This window comes from Gallus gallus, chromosome 2 (genome assembly GCF_016699485.2).
Source record: "Gallus gallus isolate bGalGal1 chromosome 2, bGalGal1.mat.broiler.GRCg7b, whole genome shotgun sequence".
In the NCBI taxonomy this organism is placed as follows: domain Eukaryota; kingdom Metazoa; phylum Chordata; class Aves; order Galliformes; family Phasianidae; genus Gallus; species Gallus gallus.
This window is the reverse complement of record NC_052533.1, coordinates 109,144,506-109,160,573: the sequence shown is the minus strand read 5'-3', so window position 1 is coordinate 109,160,573 and position 16,068 is coordinate 109,144,506. Positions and strand designations below refer to the sequence as shown.

General features: G+C 37.3%; 1 protein-coding gene across 8 annotated transcripts in view; it reads left to right on the top strand.

The window, feature by feature from the left end:
- Positions 1-14,623, top strand: part of PCMTD1 (protein-L-isoaspartate (D-aspartate) O-methyltransferase domain containing 1) — a 43,614-nt gene extending 28,991 nt beyond the window's left edge. For all 8 annotated transcript variants that reach the window (XM_015282593.4, NM_001031019.2, XM_046925301.1 and 5 more), the window contains 3 exons: positions 5,439-5,610; positions 7,261-7,384; positions 11,965-14,623. In XM_015282593.4, coding sequence (XP_015138079.1) covers positions 5,439-5,610; positions 7,261-7,384; positions 11,965-12,335 — 667 coding nt within the window. In that variant the 3' untranslated portion in view covers positions 12,336-14,623. The remainder of the gene's footprint in view (positions 1-5,438; positions 5,611-7,260; positions 7,385-11,964) is intronic.
- Positions 14,624-16,068: the final 1,445 nt, after the last annotated feature.

The following is a 16,068-nucleotide window of genomic DNA, read 5'->3' as shown; positions in this document are numbered from 1 at the left end:
GATTTTTGTGATGGTGAAAGTAGTTTAGAAGATCCTTACCTGCCCTGAGGTATCTTTCGGCTGAAAATAATGGACTTAAGGGAAGGTTGCTATAAAGTTAACCCTGTGAGCTCTTTTGTTGATTCCCTACTGTTGGCAAATATGTATGAAAAGACAAATTTTCTGTGGAAAAATTGTGCCAATGTAGTATCAGCATAATTCAAATAGCTTGCTGTAACAACTTGGCAGTCTTCTCATTAAAGCTGAAGAGTAGTCCTTTGTGCTGTAAGTTTGTTTATTTTGATCCCCTTGCCCCCTCTCCCAAAAATAATAAAGTAATAAAAACATGCATTATAGGTTTTTTTCCCTTTTTGGAGCTGTTGAGAGGGTTACTGTTTATTTTTTTTATTCAAAAGCCTTCTGGACTATTTGAGGGGAGTGGCTTGATGACACTCGTCCCCTTTTGTATGGGTTTGAGGAGATTGAACACAAGGAAATGATTGTGGATGGCAAACCAACAGTCTAAATTTATACTGAAAGGGTTTTTCTTTCTGTAAGGACTGAACACCAAGCTGAGATGGAAGTGCAGCAAAATAGTCAGCAGTGTATTATTAGGTGGTATCCTTGTATGAATTTTAGTGGTTAAGGAGAAGTGTAAAATGTAGCTGGAGAGATACTGACTGTAAGAACTGTTTTCTTCTCTTAGCAAAAGATAGGTGTCAGCAGTTCAAGTAGTTTCCCAGTATTTTTTATATGCATCTTATAACACATTTCACTGTTCCCTTTAAACACAAATTTGTAGATGTTATAAGTTGTTTTTCATTCAAAGTATGTGATTTTTATGCCCAATTTTATTAAATTTGTTCCTTTCTAAGGAATCAAGTACATCTGCTACTTAAAACACAACTCTTTACCTCTAGTTTGATCTTGAAGACATGTCAGGATCATTCACGAAGGCTATATAGGCAGGAGAGGTTAGCCCTTGAAGGATGCTGTACATCTTCAGACCTGGAAGTAATTGTAAGTTGGATTGGCTGGGTGGATTATATGGTAGGAGCTACCAATGAATTACCTTGGAAAAAGACTTACTAGGAATACTAGGATTTACATATTTTGTTACCATGTGAATACTAGATTGGTGGATATGGATACAAGAGCAAATAATTTCAATCTTAGTTCTTTGCTAAAAATGTGTTTTTTTAAATGGAAGCTCATTTTATTCCAATAATAGTGTTTCTTTGTGTTGATACCTCTGAAGATTCTTAAAAGAATGCATGTAGTAATAATCTATTCCTTAATTATTTTCTTAATGTGCTGTGGTGAAGACAAAAACACTCTTTAAATCTTAAAGGAAATTTTTGATACTTACCTGAAAGAAGAGTGCTGTGCCTATATTGATTTTATAAAACTTTAGTGCTGGGGGGATGGACATGAAATACCTGTACTTGAGGGACAAGTTACAGAAATACAAGGGAGGAAAGGATAGAATCACGTCAACACACTTCACGTGCTTGAAACTGCTTTACTATCTTGGTCTACTGCTAAACAAGTTCTGTATTAAATTAATTTTATCCTATAGCAGATGTTCGTTCATACAGAGGAACACAGTTGCTATGTTGTCTGTAATAGAAACTCTTAATTTCTATTCTTTTGGCTGTTTTCTTGTAAGCAAAATACCGGATTCAACTGAAGAACCAGATGTGATTCAAACATCTATAGGTTATTCTAGTTCTTTAATCTCAGGTTTTTTTGGCTTCTAATCTATGGGGGGAAAAAAAAAAATCATGTTTTCCAGATACAATTGCGTGGCCACCCTGACTATTTAATAGTGATCAACAAAATGTAAACAACACTTGCCATTTAAGTTGTTTTCATAGTTTCATTTCAAATTGGTAACTAAATGAAATATTACCCCACCTTGCTTTAGTAGCTTATGTGTTTGCCAGTACTGCATGTTAAGGCATTAAAGAATTCCTTTTCAACGTCATTACTATAATAACTCAGCGTAACACAGAAGGAAGTTGAATATCTGATCTGTTCTCATATTCTGGAGGTAATGGTATTTAAATTACCCCGTTGAATGTAGTATCATATAGGACTGAAGGAATTTGGATTTGAGATTAAGTTCCATTGTAAAACAATGTGATTGATGCTGTTTTCTTACTTCAGAACTAACAAGCTGCTTATGCTGTTGGTAGATGTTGTTCCCTTGTATTTGCTAAAACTTGTGTTAAACTTTAAGATCATTCCCTCATCAGATGGTGGGGAGGCTTATACTTCAGTGAAGTAGAGCTTAACCTTGCTCATCTTGGAGATGGTTTGGGAATGTCAGTGACACAAAGTCTCTAAATTATATTTTAGTCTTTTGGAAGGTAATTACAAATTACTAGATTACATAGATACCACAAAATGGTACATTTGTTTATCAGTTCCCGATTCTGAGATGCATGTATCATTTTGTGATAACAGTCAAATATTCAGGGAGTGAGGAAGGAGTCTCCATTTCTTCAGTGATGAAGGTTTACTTAGAGTGCAGAGGAAGAACTAAGTTCTGATGTACAACTTAACTAAATTTGAGAATTCTATAATGATCTAAATATGAACCCCATATGCATTTTTATTTCTTGTATTTTGACACTGTTCATATCATAAAACAAACCAGGTAATTCTGCAGGCAGCTTGCATGAATGGCACTGGCTTTTGAGCTCAAGTGTTACTTCGACTAGATACAGCTTAAAATTTTTTCCTCCTATGTACTCCTACCCTTATATAGCCTTCTAGGTAGAAAGAAGATGTGTATGGTAGTTCTGGAACTATATGATATAAATGGGCAGCCAACACCTACTGTAGGTGTTATTGCACTTCGAAGTGAGCTGAGTGCCTTGTTTTCCATCTGACCAGAACTTAAAAGATGTCTTTCTGAATTGCATGTACTCTAGTTAGGACTGCTGTGGGAAATCAGTCTTTAAGGAAGCTCTTACTTTTGACAAATAGGTTTTAAACTAGCTGGAGCTACTGGAGTGAAGAAAGTCATTCTTGAAGTAGTAGGCCTAACCACTGTGACTGTCTTGGTAATAAGCCTCATGTCTCCACAGATTTGTATTAACATAGTCCAGCCATAGTTTAATGCAGCAATAGGCAGACTTAGTCTCTAGTGCATAGCCTGATCCCTACAGGTGTAATGGCAAACTTCTTCCATGTCGTTCTTTTGTACTTTTGACTGCAAGCTGTGGAGCTAGATGATAAATTATTTTCAGCTTTTACTGTATTTGTAGGTCTCTATATACAGCATATATTTTATCCGGGAAACATTTTGTTTCTTTGTCTTGTCTTTTGGTTTCTTGTGAATTCTATGTTTCTGTTTCAAAAGGATGTAATTGGTTGCTTCCAGAAGAAGCATTTTGGGAATATCTGGTAGTAAGATTCTGGAGGAGCATTTTGAATAACAATGTTGTGAAAGTTGTCAGGTTATGCAACCAGTCTGTCTTCTGTTCTAGTATATAATTTAGAACCAGTGACTGTATTGCTATCTAAAATGGCATTTCAGAGGAGTGCCCTAATGCTCACCCTCATTCCTTTTTATTGTACTTTTTAAGCCCACGAAGGTACTTTGAATAAATTTTCAAGTTAAATCAGTGTGATGATGCTTTACTTCAGCTGTAGACAACCTGAAATTAAAACTATACGTTGAGCTCTTTGACTTCTTGCTAAGTGTTGAAAAATATGATCCTCCATGCACTTAAGAGATCACTTCACTGAAGAAGTGATCAGTGCTTTGGGTTTCATTTTCTTCTGAGAATTTAACCTTGCCTAATGTATCTGTAGATATTTTTCTTTTCTTTTGAAATTACTACAGCCACAGTTCATTTTTGCTGCTTGCTTGTTTGCAGTTGGCTGCATTCCCTGCCTGCCACCTTCCTTTTTTTTTTTCTTTTTAATCTGTCAGTGTTGATTGTAGCTTTCACTTCTTCCATCAGACTTGGATGGGGAAACAACAGCATGGTCTGTCAGCCACATTGAGCACATTAGGCAGTTGCAGTAGTCGGTAAGGGATTCTGGGGTCTATATTTGACTAGTCAAAGAAACTATTGAATTATTTTCAAGGTCATGCACCCTATCTTGAAAACAAAGTGCTTCAAGCAAAAACATAGCTTAATAGAAGACTAATTTATGAATGGTAGTGTAGATGGGAGAGTCAGCTAAGCATTATAGACAGTGAGATCTGCCAAGCTTCAGTGTAATTGAGATGATTATTTGGATGTTATCAGGTGTTGTACTGGGATTACCTACTGCAAGCCAAACCAAAATAATTTGAGTGTAAGCTGTAAAGCTCGTAAAATGGCTCTGTGCATTCCAACAAGTATTTAGAAGTTATTCCTTCTGAGATGAAGTTGAGAGGCATTAAATTTGGTACTGCTGGATGACACTCACAAACTACTTCTCTAACAACAGAGTGTTAGGTTTTAAAGTTTTTCCAAGAAAACCATAAATCCTTTCTATAAGCAACTGTGTAACATCGCTGCTTGAAGTGTGTGGGGAAGAAGAAATTTAGTAACCGATTGTTTCTGGTGTGTGTGGGGGGGAGTGGTGTGTGTTTTTCATTGTTTTTTAATACAGAGATGTAAATTACATTAGGATGGCGTGAACATCTTAATCAGAGACTTGCTGCAAAGATGTGAAAAAATATCAGAAAATAACTTTGTAGTGGAGAACATACGCAGCTTTGGCAATAAAGCTCTACTGTGTGCACCTTTTGCTATTTTATGCTGTGTCAGGAGAACTTAGTCTGTGCAACTTCTGCTTTATACTTGTACTTTATACTTAAGTCCACTTAAAAGCAGTTATGTAACTTACATTTGCTGAAGAAAATTAGAACAGATGTTTCTCAGAATTAATCGCTTTTCCTTGCTTTGTGTGTGGTCAAAATTTTCCCATTGAATTTTATTTTTGAGAAAAATGGATTGCTCTCAAAGAGAAAATGGGGGATGTAGAGGAAAATGGTTCTTAAAATAGCCTACTTTCTCTTTTGAAAGTGAGGGAGAAGGTATTGGGAATCTGATTGTTTCAACATTTATACAATATTCAGCAACCTAAATATTCTGCAAGTGTTGATTAACGTCTGTCTATTTTAGAGGGACTTGACTGTATGCCTTGTCCAGAGAAACAGTGCAAGTCTGATTGCTTTCTGTTAAGAAGCCTGGTGTTTTTTTCAGGCTTTCCTGTTTTTATGCAATGCACTCACTGACCTTTGAAGAATTGTTATTTGTACTGTTTCTGCTCAATGAAGGATCATTTTCTGTTTAATATTGCTGTGTTTAATGCTGATCATTAAAATCTGTGCTGATCTTTTTTCTTTACATAAGGCAAAATGTTAAAAATATTTGTCTTTAAGTGGACTGGCTTTTCTCAAGAAAGCTGATTTTATTTTGAAATGTCTCCTCTTTTTGTTTTCTTCTTAGATTTGAGTTCTGTGAACCTGCCTTTGTGGTTGGTAACTGTTTGGAAATAGCCTCAGACAGTCATCAGTATGACCGGATTTACTGTGGAGCTGGAGTCCAGAAAGACCATGAAAACTACATGAAAATTTTATTGAAAGTCGGAGGCATTTTAGTAATGCCTATAGAAGATCAGGTGACTTAATGACAATTTCCCCTTGCTATTATATAGTATATGAGAAATACATAACTTAAGAAATGTTTTAACATGTATGGTTGACTAAGTTGAACGTTAACTGTTGTTGTCTTTACTCAGTGTAATACTGCAATTCAGCAGGTGTTTTTGCAATGCACTGTTGAAATTGTTTTTCTTTAAATGGTGGGGAAAGTGTTAATATCCTGTTTATCTGAAGAAAGAAAAACTGTTTTGTCTTCAGTGAAGCTAGAACTCCATTCTTAAGTATTTTAAATATAACATACTAGACCTAGTACTGCCTTGAAATCCTCGCGACACATATTCATTTAATACTTGAACACAACATAAAACACTCTCTGAAACAGGAGAATTGATTTTATGTTTGTAGTTATGGTAAGAGAGATGAAAGAGTGGAGAAAAAAAAGGCTTATTTCCAGCAATTTTCAGTGTTTTTTTTTGTGTTAGATTAGACATTTTCCAGACAGGTGTATTATTTTAATAATACTTCACACTGTTATCACTTTTCATCCTTAGATCTCAAAAGGCTTTACAAAGGTAAGTATTATTCTCCCCGTTGCCCTAATAGGGAACCAGGGAACAAAAAACTGTGACTTACATAGATGTCCTCTTTTATGTAGATAATTACTAAATTATTTGGTGGTAAGCTTGCTAGTTACCTTCCAAAAATAACTGTCACTATATGTTTACTTTCTCAGAATATCCAAGTGATTTAAATGTGGTCTGTGTCATTAAGTTATATAAATACTAGAGAAAGTATTTATTGGACTAAGATACCATCAGTTGAGATTGATTGCATTCATTTCAGGTAGTCTAGATTTGAAAGCGAAATTAAAACTGCCATTAGATCTGTCTTATTTACAGGTGGTTAGGGCATTAGAAACTGTTAAAACATAACATAAGGAGAGGCTAAAAGATCTGGATTCCTCTAACCTGGAAAGGAAGGAAAAAAAAAAAACACAGGGAAAAAAACCCTAACAAAACCAACCAAAGAAAACACTCAGCTACAGAACATCTTACTGTCTTGTTCCTGGGGCATTAACATGGTAGGCAGGAGTCAATTTTTGCAGATGTACAGGAAATTGAAAGAAAAATGTTGCAGATTTGTAGCAAAAGAGTATTCTGCCTTGTTAGAGGGAAAATGGTTTTTCATAATGAGTTGAATACTGCGTAATGAGTTAAATGCTCCAGGAATTTGTCTGGAGAGGTTGTAGAATCTCCATCTTAGGAGATTTTTTTTTTGTAACTATCAGAAAAAAAATTGAGTTGCTAGATTAAATTTTTGAGTTAGTCTTATTCATTCAGGAGGTTGAATGTTAAAAGTTGCTTCCAAGCTAAGCATTTTGAGATCCTTTGGGAAAATTGGAGGGGTGAAGCACAAAATTTAACTCAGGACTTTATTTTCCAGTTGCACCTCTGTCCACTGCAGAAGAACCTTCTTCAGTACTCTAGTGACAGAAAAATATTTCTGGAAATGTGGAAGTACTGGCTATTTAGAGAACAGCCTCTTAAAAATTAACTGTGAAGCAAATCAAAATTTCCCTGTTTGAACACCAGTCTGAAGAGCATTGAGTATGACAAAACTGTAACCACTGATGTTTTGTTCTTGTTGTTGTTGTTGTTCTTATGCAGCTAACGCAAATCTTGAGGACGGGACAGAACACGTGGGAAAGTAAAAATATCCTTGCTGTTTCATTTGCCCCACTAGTGCAACCAAACAGAAATGACAATGGCAAACATGATACTGTGGGACTGCGTAAGTGTCACTTGTACTTGACTCCCTTTGGTTTGGTGGTTTCTAATAGTGCTTGCTGGTGTTACCCTAGATGTGGAGAGGCTATCCTTTACATATGTGTGACAGAGTAGGAACATAGAACTTCACATAGTGGCAGCTCACTGATAGTTTGTGCTACTGGCTATACTGTATTGCTACACAATCAACATCTCAGATTAAAATGGTGCATTGTTTCCAGCTTACTTTTCTGGACTCCTTTTACTTTTGGATTTGGCTTCTTTTCTAATGAGATGCATGTAACACACTGAGCTAATACTAGGTTTATCAAAAGTACTAATGTTCAGACAGTCTCACAGAGGGGAAAAAAAAATTCTTCTTCTCTCTCCTCTCTGGAACTGGAAGGAACTAGTTTACACTGCAGCTGTGGTACTGCAGAATGTTTATAGCTGAGTTACCCTTATGTCTGAAGCTGATAAGGTGATTCTCACTGTCTTTAGCAGTCACTGATAGGGCTTTCTAGTCATGAAACTTTTCAGTTAGACTAGGAAAGGCACTTAGTCTCTGAAAGCACAGCTGTTGCTGAGTTAGGATGATAGCATGGTGAGGAAAAAAAAATGCTGGGAAAGGTATAGAGATGAAAATTTCTGCTACAGAGCAAGGAGCAGTATTACATAGGGCTTCAGTGGCACCCAGGGATTTAAATAAATCCAAGCAGAGAAACTTGACAATGAGTTTTCTCCTGCTTTGGTCTGTTAATGTAAGACCTATGTGGGCTAATTCTGTACTATTTACATGCCTCTCGCTTCTATGCACAGTTTTAAATGCAAAACAGATATAAGCCATTCAGTAGTCTAGGATGCTATATCAGGTTGCATCGCTTGTAACTACTGATGTGGCTATTAATTTTGAGGGTATATGTGAACTTGCAAAGAATGTTTCTGTACTAAAAATCATAGACTGGTTTGGGTTGGAAGGTATCTTTGAGATGGCTGTTTCAATCCCTCTGCTATAGGCAAGGGACACCTCCCTCTAGACCAGGTTGCTCAAAGTCCCATCCAACCTGGCCTTCAATGCTTCTAGGGAGGGTGCATCCACAGCCTCTCTGGGCGACCTGTTCCACTGTCTCACTACCCTTACAGTGAAGTGCTGCTATAAATCTATCCTATTCCAGTTTAAAACCATTTCCCCTTCTATTGCCACATGCCCCCTTCAGGTACTAGAAGGCTGCTGTAAGGTCTCCACGGAGCCTTCTCTTGTCTAGACTGAAGAACCTTAGCTCTCTCAGCCCCTCCTTGAAGAGGAGGTGCTCTAGCCCTCTGATCATCTTTGTGGCCCTCCTCTGGACCTGCTCCAACAACTTCATGTCCTTCTTGTGTTGGCAGCTTCAGAACTGGATGCAGTACTCCAGGTGGGGTCTCTTGAAAGCAGAATAGAGGGGCAGAATCATCTTCCTCGATGTGCTGATCACACTTCTCTTGATGCAGTGCAGGATACAGTTGGCCTTCTGGGCTGCAAGTGCACATTGCCAGCTCATGTTGAATCTTTAATCAGTTGACACTCCCACATCCCTTCTCCTCAGGGCTGCTCTCAAGCCATTCTCTGTCTAGCCTTATCTGTGTTTGAGATTGCCCCAACCCAGGTGCAGGACCTTGCACTTAGCCTTGTTGAACTCATGAGATTGGCATGGACCCACCTCTCAAGCCTGCTGAGGAACCATCTCTTCTCTCTAGCCTGTCAGCTGCAGCATGCAGTTTGGTATTGTCTGCAAACTTGTGAGGGTGCATGTGATTCTACTGTCTGTGTTGCCTACAGAGATGTTAAATAACACCAGTCCCAAAACCAATCCTTGAGGAATGCCACTAGTCACCGGTCTCCACTTGGACATTGAGCCATTGACCAGAACTCTCTTGAGTGCAACCATCTAGCCAATTCCCTTATCCAGTGAGTGGTCCCTCCTTCAAATCTGTTTTTCTCCAATTTGGCAACCAGGATGTCATGCAGGACAGTGTCAAATGCTTTGCACAAGCATAGGTAGATGATGTCAGTTGCTCTTCCTTTGTCCAATGATGCTGTGACTCCATCGTAAAAGGCCACCAAGCTTATCAGGTTTGACTTGCCCTTGGTAAAGTCCTGTTGGTTACCAACCATCACTTTGTCTTTTTTTCATGTGCTTTAGTAGGGCTTTGAGGAGGATCTATGCCATGGTCTTGACAGGCTCAGAGGTGAGACTTAACTGGCCTGTAGTTCCCTGGATCTTATTCTTTTTTTCCCTTCATGAAAATGGGGGTTGTTTCCCATTTTTCAGTCAGTGGGGTCTTCACCAGACTGTCATGACCTTTCAAATGTGATGAATGGCAACTTCTTCTGCCAGTTTTGTCAGAACCCGTAGATGGATCTCATTGGGTCCCATGAACTTGTGGACTTTGTCCCATGTGATCTTGTAAAAGATCATCTTGAGAATTTTAGAGTTCTCTATTACCATTCTCATATTACAGATGAAAACAGTATAGATCAGTAGCATTTAGAAGTGATCTGCAGTACAGTAAAGGTGTTTCTTGTAAGTAGCTTAATAGAATACTCTTAAAATGACTGTTTAGTTAGAGGAAGAAGGAAATAACATACAAATATGCTACTACCTTGCCGCTCGTATGCATTAGGAAATTGAAGTTGCCCTGTGAAATGAAATCAGCAAGGTAATGCTTCTTTCCTCTGCTCATGTTGTCTTTTTACTGTTGGCTACAACTACAATCAGTATTGCCAGTATTGAGCATTTTTTGGTCTCAAATTTTAATAACTACTATGGAGTTTAAGTCAGTGTATGGAAAAAAATATTTAGTTTGAAATTAGTTTAAAAACATTAAATTGGATCTGTATTGGCAGTGTTTATAAAATTTGTTTCTTCATTAAATTCTCCTTTGCAGTAGTATCCATAAATTTTATTCTATTTTATGTAGGAACAAAAATGAGAAAGTTGAACAAGCAGCAGGTTTGGCTGATGTAGAATCATAGGATCACCAATATTTCCCACTAAACCATGTCCCTCCATACAACATGTAAATATTGCACAAACACCTCCAGAGATGGAGAATCTACCTCCTTCCTGAGCAGCCTGTTCCAGCACCTGACCACTCAGAAAAGTATTTCCTAACATCTATCATGAATCTCTCCTGGAGCAACTTGAGGCTACCCATAAGCCTCCTCTCCTCCAGACTGAACAATCCCAACACCCTCAGCTGCTCCTCATAAGGCTTGTGCTCCAGAGCCCTTCCCATCTTCACTGCTGTTCCTCTGAACATGCTCCACGGCCTCCATGTCTTTCTTGTAGTGAAGGGCCCAGAACTAAACACAGTACTCAAGGTGCAGCCTCACCAGGGCTGAGTACAGAGCGATGATCACTTCCTTGCTCCTACTGGCAATACTATTTCTGATACAAGCCAGGATGCCATTGGCCTTCTTGGCCACCTGGGCACACTGCTGGTTTGTGTTCAGCTGAGCATCAACCAATACCCCAAGGTCTGTTTCCTCTACATTGTCTTTCAGTCACTCTGCCCCTAGCCTGTAGGGTTGCCTGGGGTTGTCGTGGCCAAAGTACAGGACCTGGCACTTGGTCTTATTCAACATCCCACTGGCCCCAGCCCAACTGTGCAGCCTGTCGAATTCCCTCTGTGTGGGGCCTTGGTATCCCCAGGCAGATCCCTCCTCCCAGCTTGGTGTCATCTGCAGACTTACTGAGGGTGCACTCAATGCCCTCATCCAGGTCATCAATAAAGATACTGAACACAACATGCCCAAGTACTGACCGCTAGGGAACATCACTTGTAACTGGTTGCCAGCTGGTTGTGATTTCATCTACCACCATGCTCTGGGCCTGGTCATTCAGCCAGTTCTGTACCTCTTATTGTTTTGTTTGCCTTGGAATTACTTGGCAACAGGTCATACTGGATATGTTATCCAATAGCCCAGAAATACTTAATCCATCATCTACTTACCATTGCAAAATATGAGGCTTTTGACTCTTTGTTACTTTTTTTGTTCATAAATTTTGATGCCTTTTCTGCTACAAAGATAAGGGTGACTTATTTGGTCACCTATGATCTTGACATAGTGATCATTTGGGTTTAGTAGGAAGAAGTATTTTGTATAGAAGAGAGAAGGAAGAAAAGCACTTGTCTAAACCAGTATGGCAAAGTGGGGGAAACATTCCCAGCAGCAGGAGGTGGTAGGAGCAGTAGGTCCCAAGACACGCCATATTTGAAGTGTGCTGTCTAAAATCAATTTTTAAGTAGTTCATGTTTTCTTGTTCTCTTGTCAAAAGATCTCTTAATAGCTTGGACTGTGTGTTTTCTCTAAAAGAGTTATCATATTCCAGAAGCCATCTTCAGTCCAAATTGGAGTATGTCTGGAGTAAGAGATGGTTTTTCAGTAGGGAATATGCTACAGGGTTTGTCAGGAACCTTCAGTCTACTCATTCATTTGTATATTGCATCATTTACTAAAATTTTATTTGTTCTTAAACACACATTAGTTGCAAGACGGTGAGATTTTTTTGTTAGAGGGAAATGGTGCTTGATGAGTATAACTCTCTTTCTCTTTCCTTTTAGCTCCATGTGCTGTTAGGAATCTTCAGGACCTAGCTCGAATATATATCAGACGCACCCTTAGAAACTTCATAAATGAGGAGATGAAAGCTAAAGGCATTGCTCAGAAGGCTCCCCCTAAACGAAAACGCAGGCGATGTCGTAGACGCAGGATTAACACCTACGTGTTTGTTGGTAATCAGCTCATTCCTCAGCCTCTAGATAGTGAAGAAGATGAAAGAATGGAAGATGATAACAAAGAGGAGGAGGATAAAGATCACAGTGAGGCCTTGAAGCCCGAAGAGCCTCCTCGAAATCTGTTGAGAGAGAAAATTATGAGTCTACCGTTACCTGAATCTTTAAAAGCCTACTTGACCTATTACAGAGAGAAGTAACTTGTTTTAAGTAGAAGTAATGCCTACTGATAGTTCCTTTATTCTTGAAAATGTAGCATTTATTAAGAAATAGGTGGACAAATTATTATTAGTCTTTCATCAAGACTGAAGTACAGCGATAAATCATAACTTATCTTTATCTTTGCTACAAGGAAGACTTGCATTCAACAGTAAAATCCCTTTTTAAAAATCTATTTTTCTTTAAATTTTGAAAATGCTGTTTTAACTCTGATAGAAATATATATTCCATTATGCAGCACTACCAATATTTTGCATGGTATGTCTTTTTGATCCCTAACAGATCTGTATTGATAAAAGGATGAGTGAAATTTTATATCTGCTAAATAATTGTTAAACACATGCATCTGACTTGAGCAGTTTGTCTGTATTTATTATTAGGGGAACATTTTAAACATGCAGACACTTATCCTCTAATGTCAGTACCAGACCCTTTAAAAAGTTAATTTTACTATGGCTTTGTTGCAATCATTATTACTATGTTGGTATAAATGTATTCCAACAACACAAGTGCAATAAATGTACACAGACACTGAATTAGCTGGCTTTAATGAAATATGAAAGTGCAAGTTCTGAAACGTCAGGTGACCCTACTACTTCTGCATTTATCTTTTGCCAAAAGATCTTGAGAAAAGTAACAGCTTATCTCAGAGCCTTAAAGAAACATCATATTGAATGAAAAGGAAGGCAATGCTTACTTCAGCTCTGCTTACACTTAACTCCATTGTATGCTTTCAGTATTTCTAACTAGAGCCACTTCCTCACTTGTGAGATGTTTAGGACAGTACTTTTTGTTTATTTCTGCAGCTCATGACATTGATACATAATGTTTTGTAATACAAGATTGTACTTTAGATTTGTCATCTGTATTTACTGCTTTTAAGTAGAGGTAGAACTTCAACAAAATTTAGTTTGTATTGCTTATTGAAATAGTTATTATAGTAAAAGTTAGAATTTGTTTGGCAAGTGCACTTTAGTAAGTAGGTTTTATACTTAACATGCATCTCCAAGAAGGTAGACTTGTGCTAGCCTATATTTTGTTTCTGAGCATGGCTCTTAGCACAAAACTATTCATAAAATCTTATGCATCTTTTGGAAACCTATGAGTAGCAGTGCAGCTGTGGGGATCCACAATAGTGCTGATTTAAATTGTTTTATTACAATTTTTCCTCTTCTAGTTGTGAAGTTATTTGCAGTTCTGATTTTTTTAACTTTGTATGTTCTTAACATCTTAATTTCATAATTCTTTGTTGTAATGTAACCATGAGGCAAAACACTGTTTATTAAGAACTTGACATGATGTGCATTTAAAAGCCACAGTCATTGGAACAATCTGCCTGGACCCAGTGAAAAACATTCCTTATGAAGAAATATCCTGCACAATACATTTTTAATACTGATAATTTTTTTGTGTGTGAAATAACAGACAATATAACCAATTTTTCTAAACAGTAAAGTTCCTAGTCCAAGTATTTACAACCAGCCAATATTAATTTGAACTAACAGTTCAGTATTGACTTTCAGATCTATAAGCTGAGAAAGAAGATGCATAACCCTATGACAGTGACCCTTCATTGTGCATTTCATGCTGCAGTCCCTGTTTTTTTTTTTTAAGGTACATGATAGTAAACTTTAAATGGAACTTCATGAAGGCCTGTTGTACCAGCATGTGGAGTTATTTTCCGCAATATATTTACAGTATAAGTAAACAATGCTATTTGAAATAAATACTGATTTCATTCTAAAGGCAGGAAGAACTACTAAGAGATAATTTTCCAAAATAATCATACTAATAAAGTAGTTGTGATGCTTCAGCTATAAGAATTGAGCATAATCTTCTTTTAAGTAGGTTATTGTAGATGGAGTTTAAATCATCTGAAGTTTGAGATGGTTTTTCTCTCTCCTTTTCTTGGAATATACATCGATAAACTCAAGAATTTGAGATTATTGAATATCACTTATATACTTTAAGGACTCTATACAGGATGCTTTTGGAGAATAAACTTCTGCGTTCTTTCACTCCTGTGTACTTGGAAAAATGGACAACGGATGATTTGTCATGATTATTCAGTATGTAAGTCTTTTTGCATTCACTGAAAGAGAATGTTTCTTCTGTGTTTTTATATGTGGATTTATTTTACACTCTTGAATTTATATTTACATAAAAAGGTAGAAATGCAAAATGTAATAAAACTTAATTTTTGCCATCTCACTTGATGGGGACATTGTTGCAATAAAATGGTTTTTCTGGTGGTTTCTGCTTGCTTGAATTCCTGTGTTTCTGTGGAAGTATTAAGTTATTTGGAATTTCAGGTATCTGTTCATAACTGGGACACTGATTTCATAAAAAAGGTGATCATTGAGTCTCAGGAGTATTGGAAGAGCAGTACTTGCTACATTTTGAATTTTTGTAGAGGTTGGAAGATGAGATGATATTCTTGACACAGAAGAACTATTTGGGGCCCAACAGTACTTCTGAAGCACTTATGTAAAGAGTTTGTTTTCTTCGGGAGAGCCCAGAAGCTGTGCTTCAGCTACGTACTCAAGAATGGTTTTACTCTGATTTCTAAATACTGAGATTGGCTTAACCCTGAACAGAGCTAATACTTAGGTCAAAATAAACACGAAAAACTTTGAGGTAAGAATAACAAGGGTGGTGAACAAATTGCAAGTCCTTCTTACTGAAGCTCTGTCTTGATGTGGCCTTATGTTGTTAGCATAGAGAATAAATGTGGGTAGGCTAACCTGACTAGCAGTGCTGTAGTTGTAATCACTCTAAGAAAGGACGTAATGAATTGGAACTTAAGGGTTTTTAAACTCCTTAGTCTGAAGAAGATATTGAGACCAACACAGTGTTTTTGAAGACCTGAAGATATTAATGCAGTGTGTAGGTAAGACTTAACAAAGCCATATCAAAAATTTGTGGATCTGTTACATTTAAATGAATCAGAGCAACTTTGTTCAACTGGGTACTGTCTCTTGTTTGTTTAGGTGCTGGCAACTTAGTCTGTTGGGTTTGGGTTGGTTTTTTTTTTCCTGCATATGTATTTTGTTTCTTTAACATAACCATCTACTTTTCCTCTAAACTACTTTATTAGTGCATATGTACTGGTCAGTTTCAAAACAAATAGGGAACTTTAAGCAAATTCTCATTTAAAGTAGTTTTAACTTGCTAAATAGTAATCTGTCTCCTTCAGTCATCCATATAGTTGATTTAGGTTGAAATGCTTCTGTATTTGTTTGGCTTTTCTAATCATTAGAAGTAGTAAAGGAATTGTGTGCTGTATTCTTCCTGAAGTTGTGCATAGAATTCCACTGTAATGACCTGGTAATTATTTTGACAGTACTTGAATAGTGTCTAAGACACTTTCCATAAACTTCTTTTTGAGAAGATTTTTGGACTTCTTGATGGATTAGTAAAGCTTTCAAGTTAAGTAGTTCTTGATAACCTTCCAGTAAAATCTAGATTGCTGGCTTGATAAATGCCTGCTTTGTTTCTGTGACTTTGGAGTGTGCCATCATCTTCATGAATTACTCCGTTCAAGTAAGGCTGGCTCATTTAGCAGTAGGCTTGTACAATGCTTATGGTTGGTTTTGTAACCAAGAACACTGATTTATCAGTGCCTTGTAATATGATTGTACAAAGGAAAAATATTACCATCTTCTAATTGCCAGCCTTTGTATTCTGTCTAATACTTTCAGAGATTAAGGGACC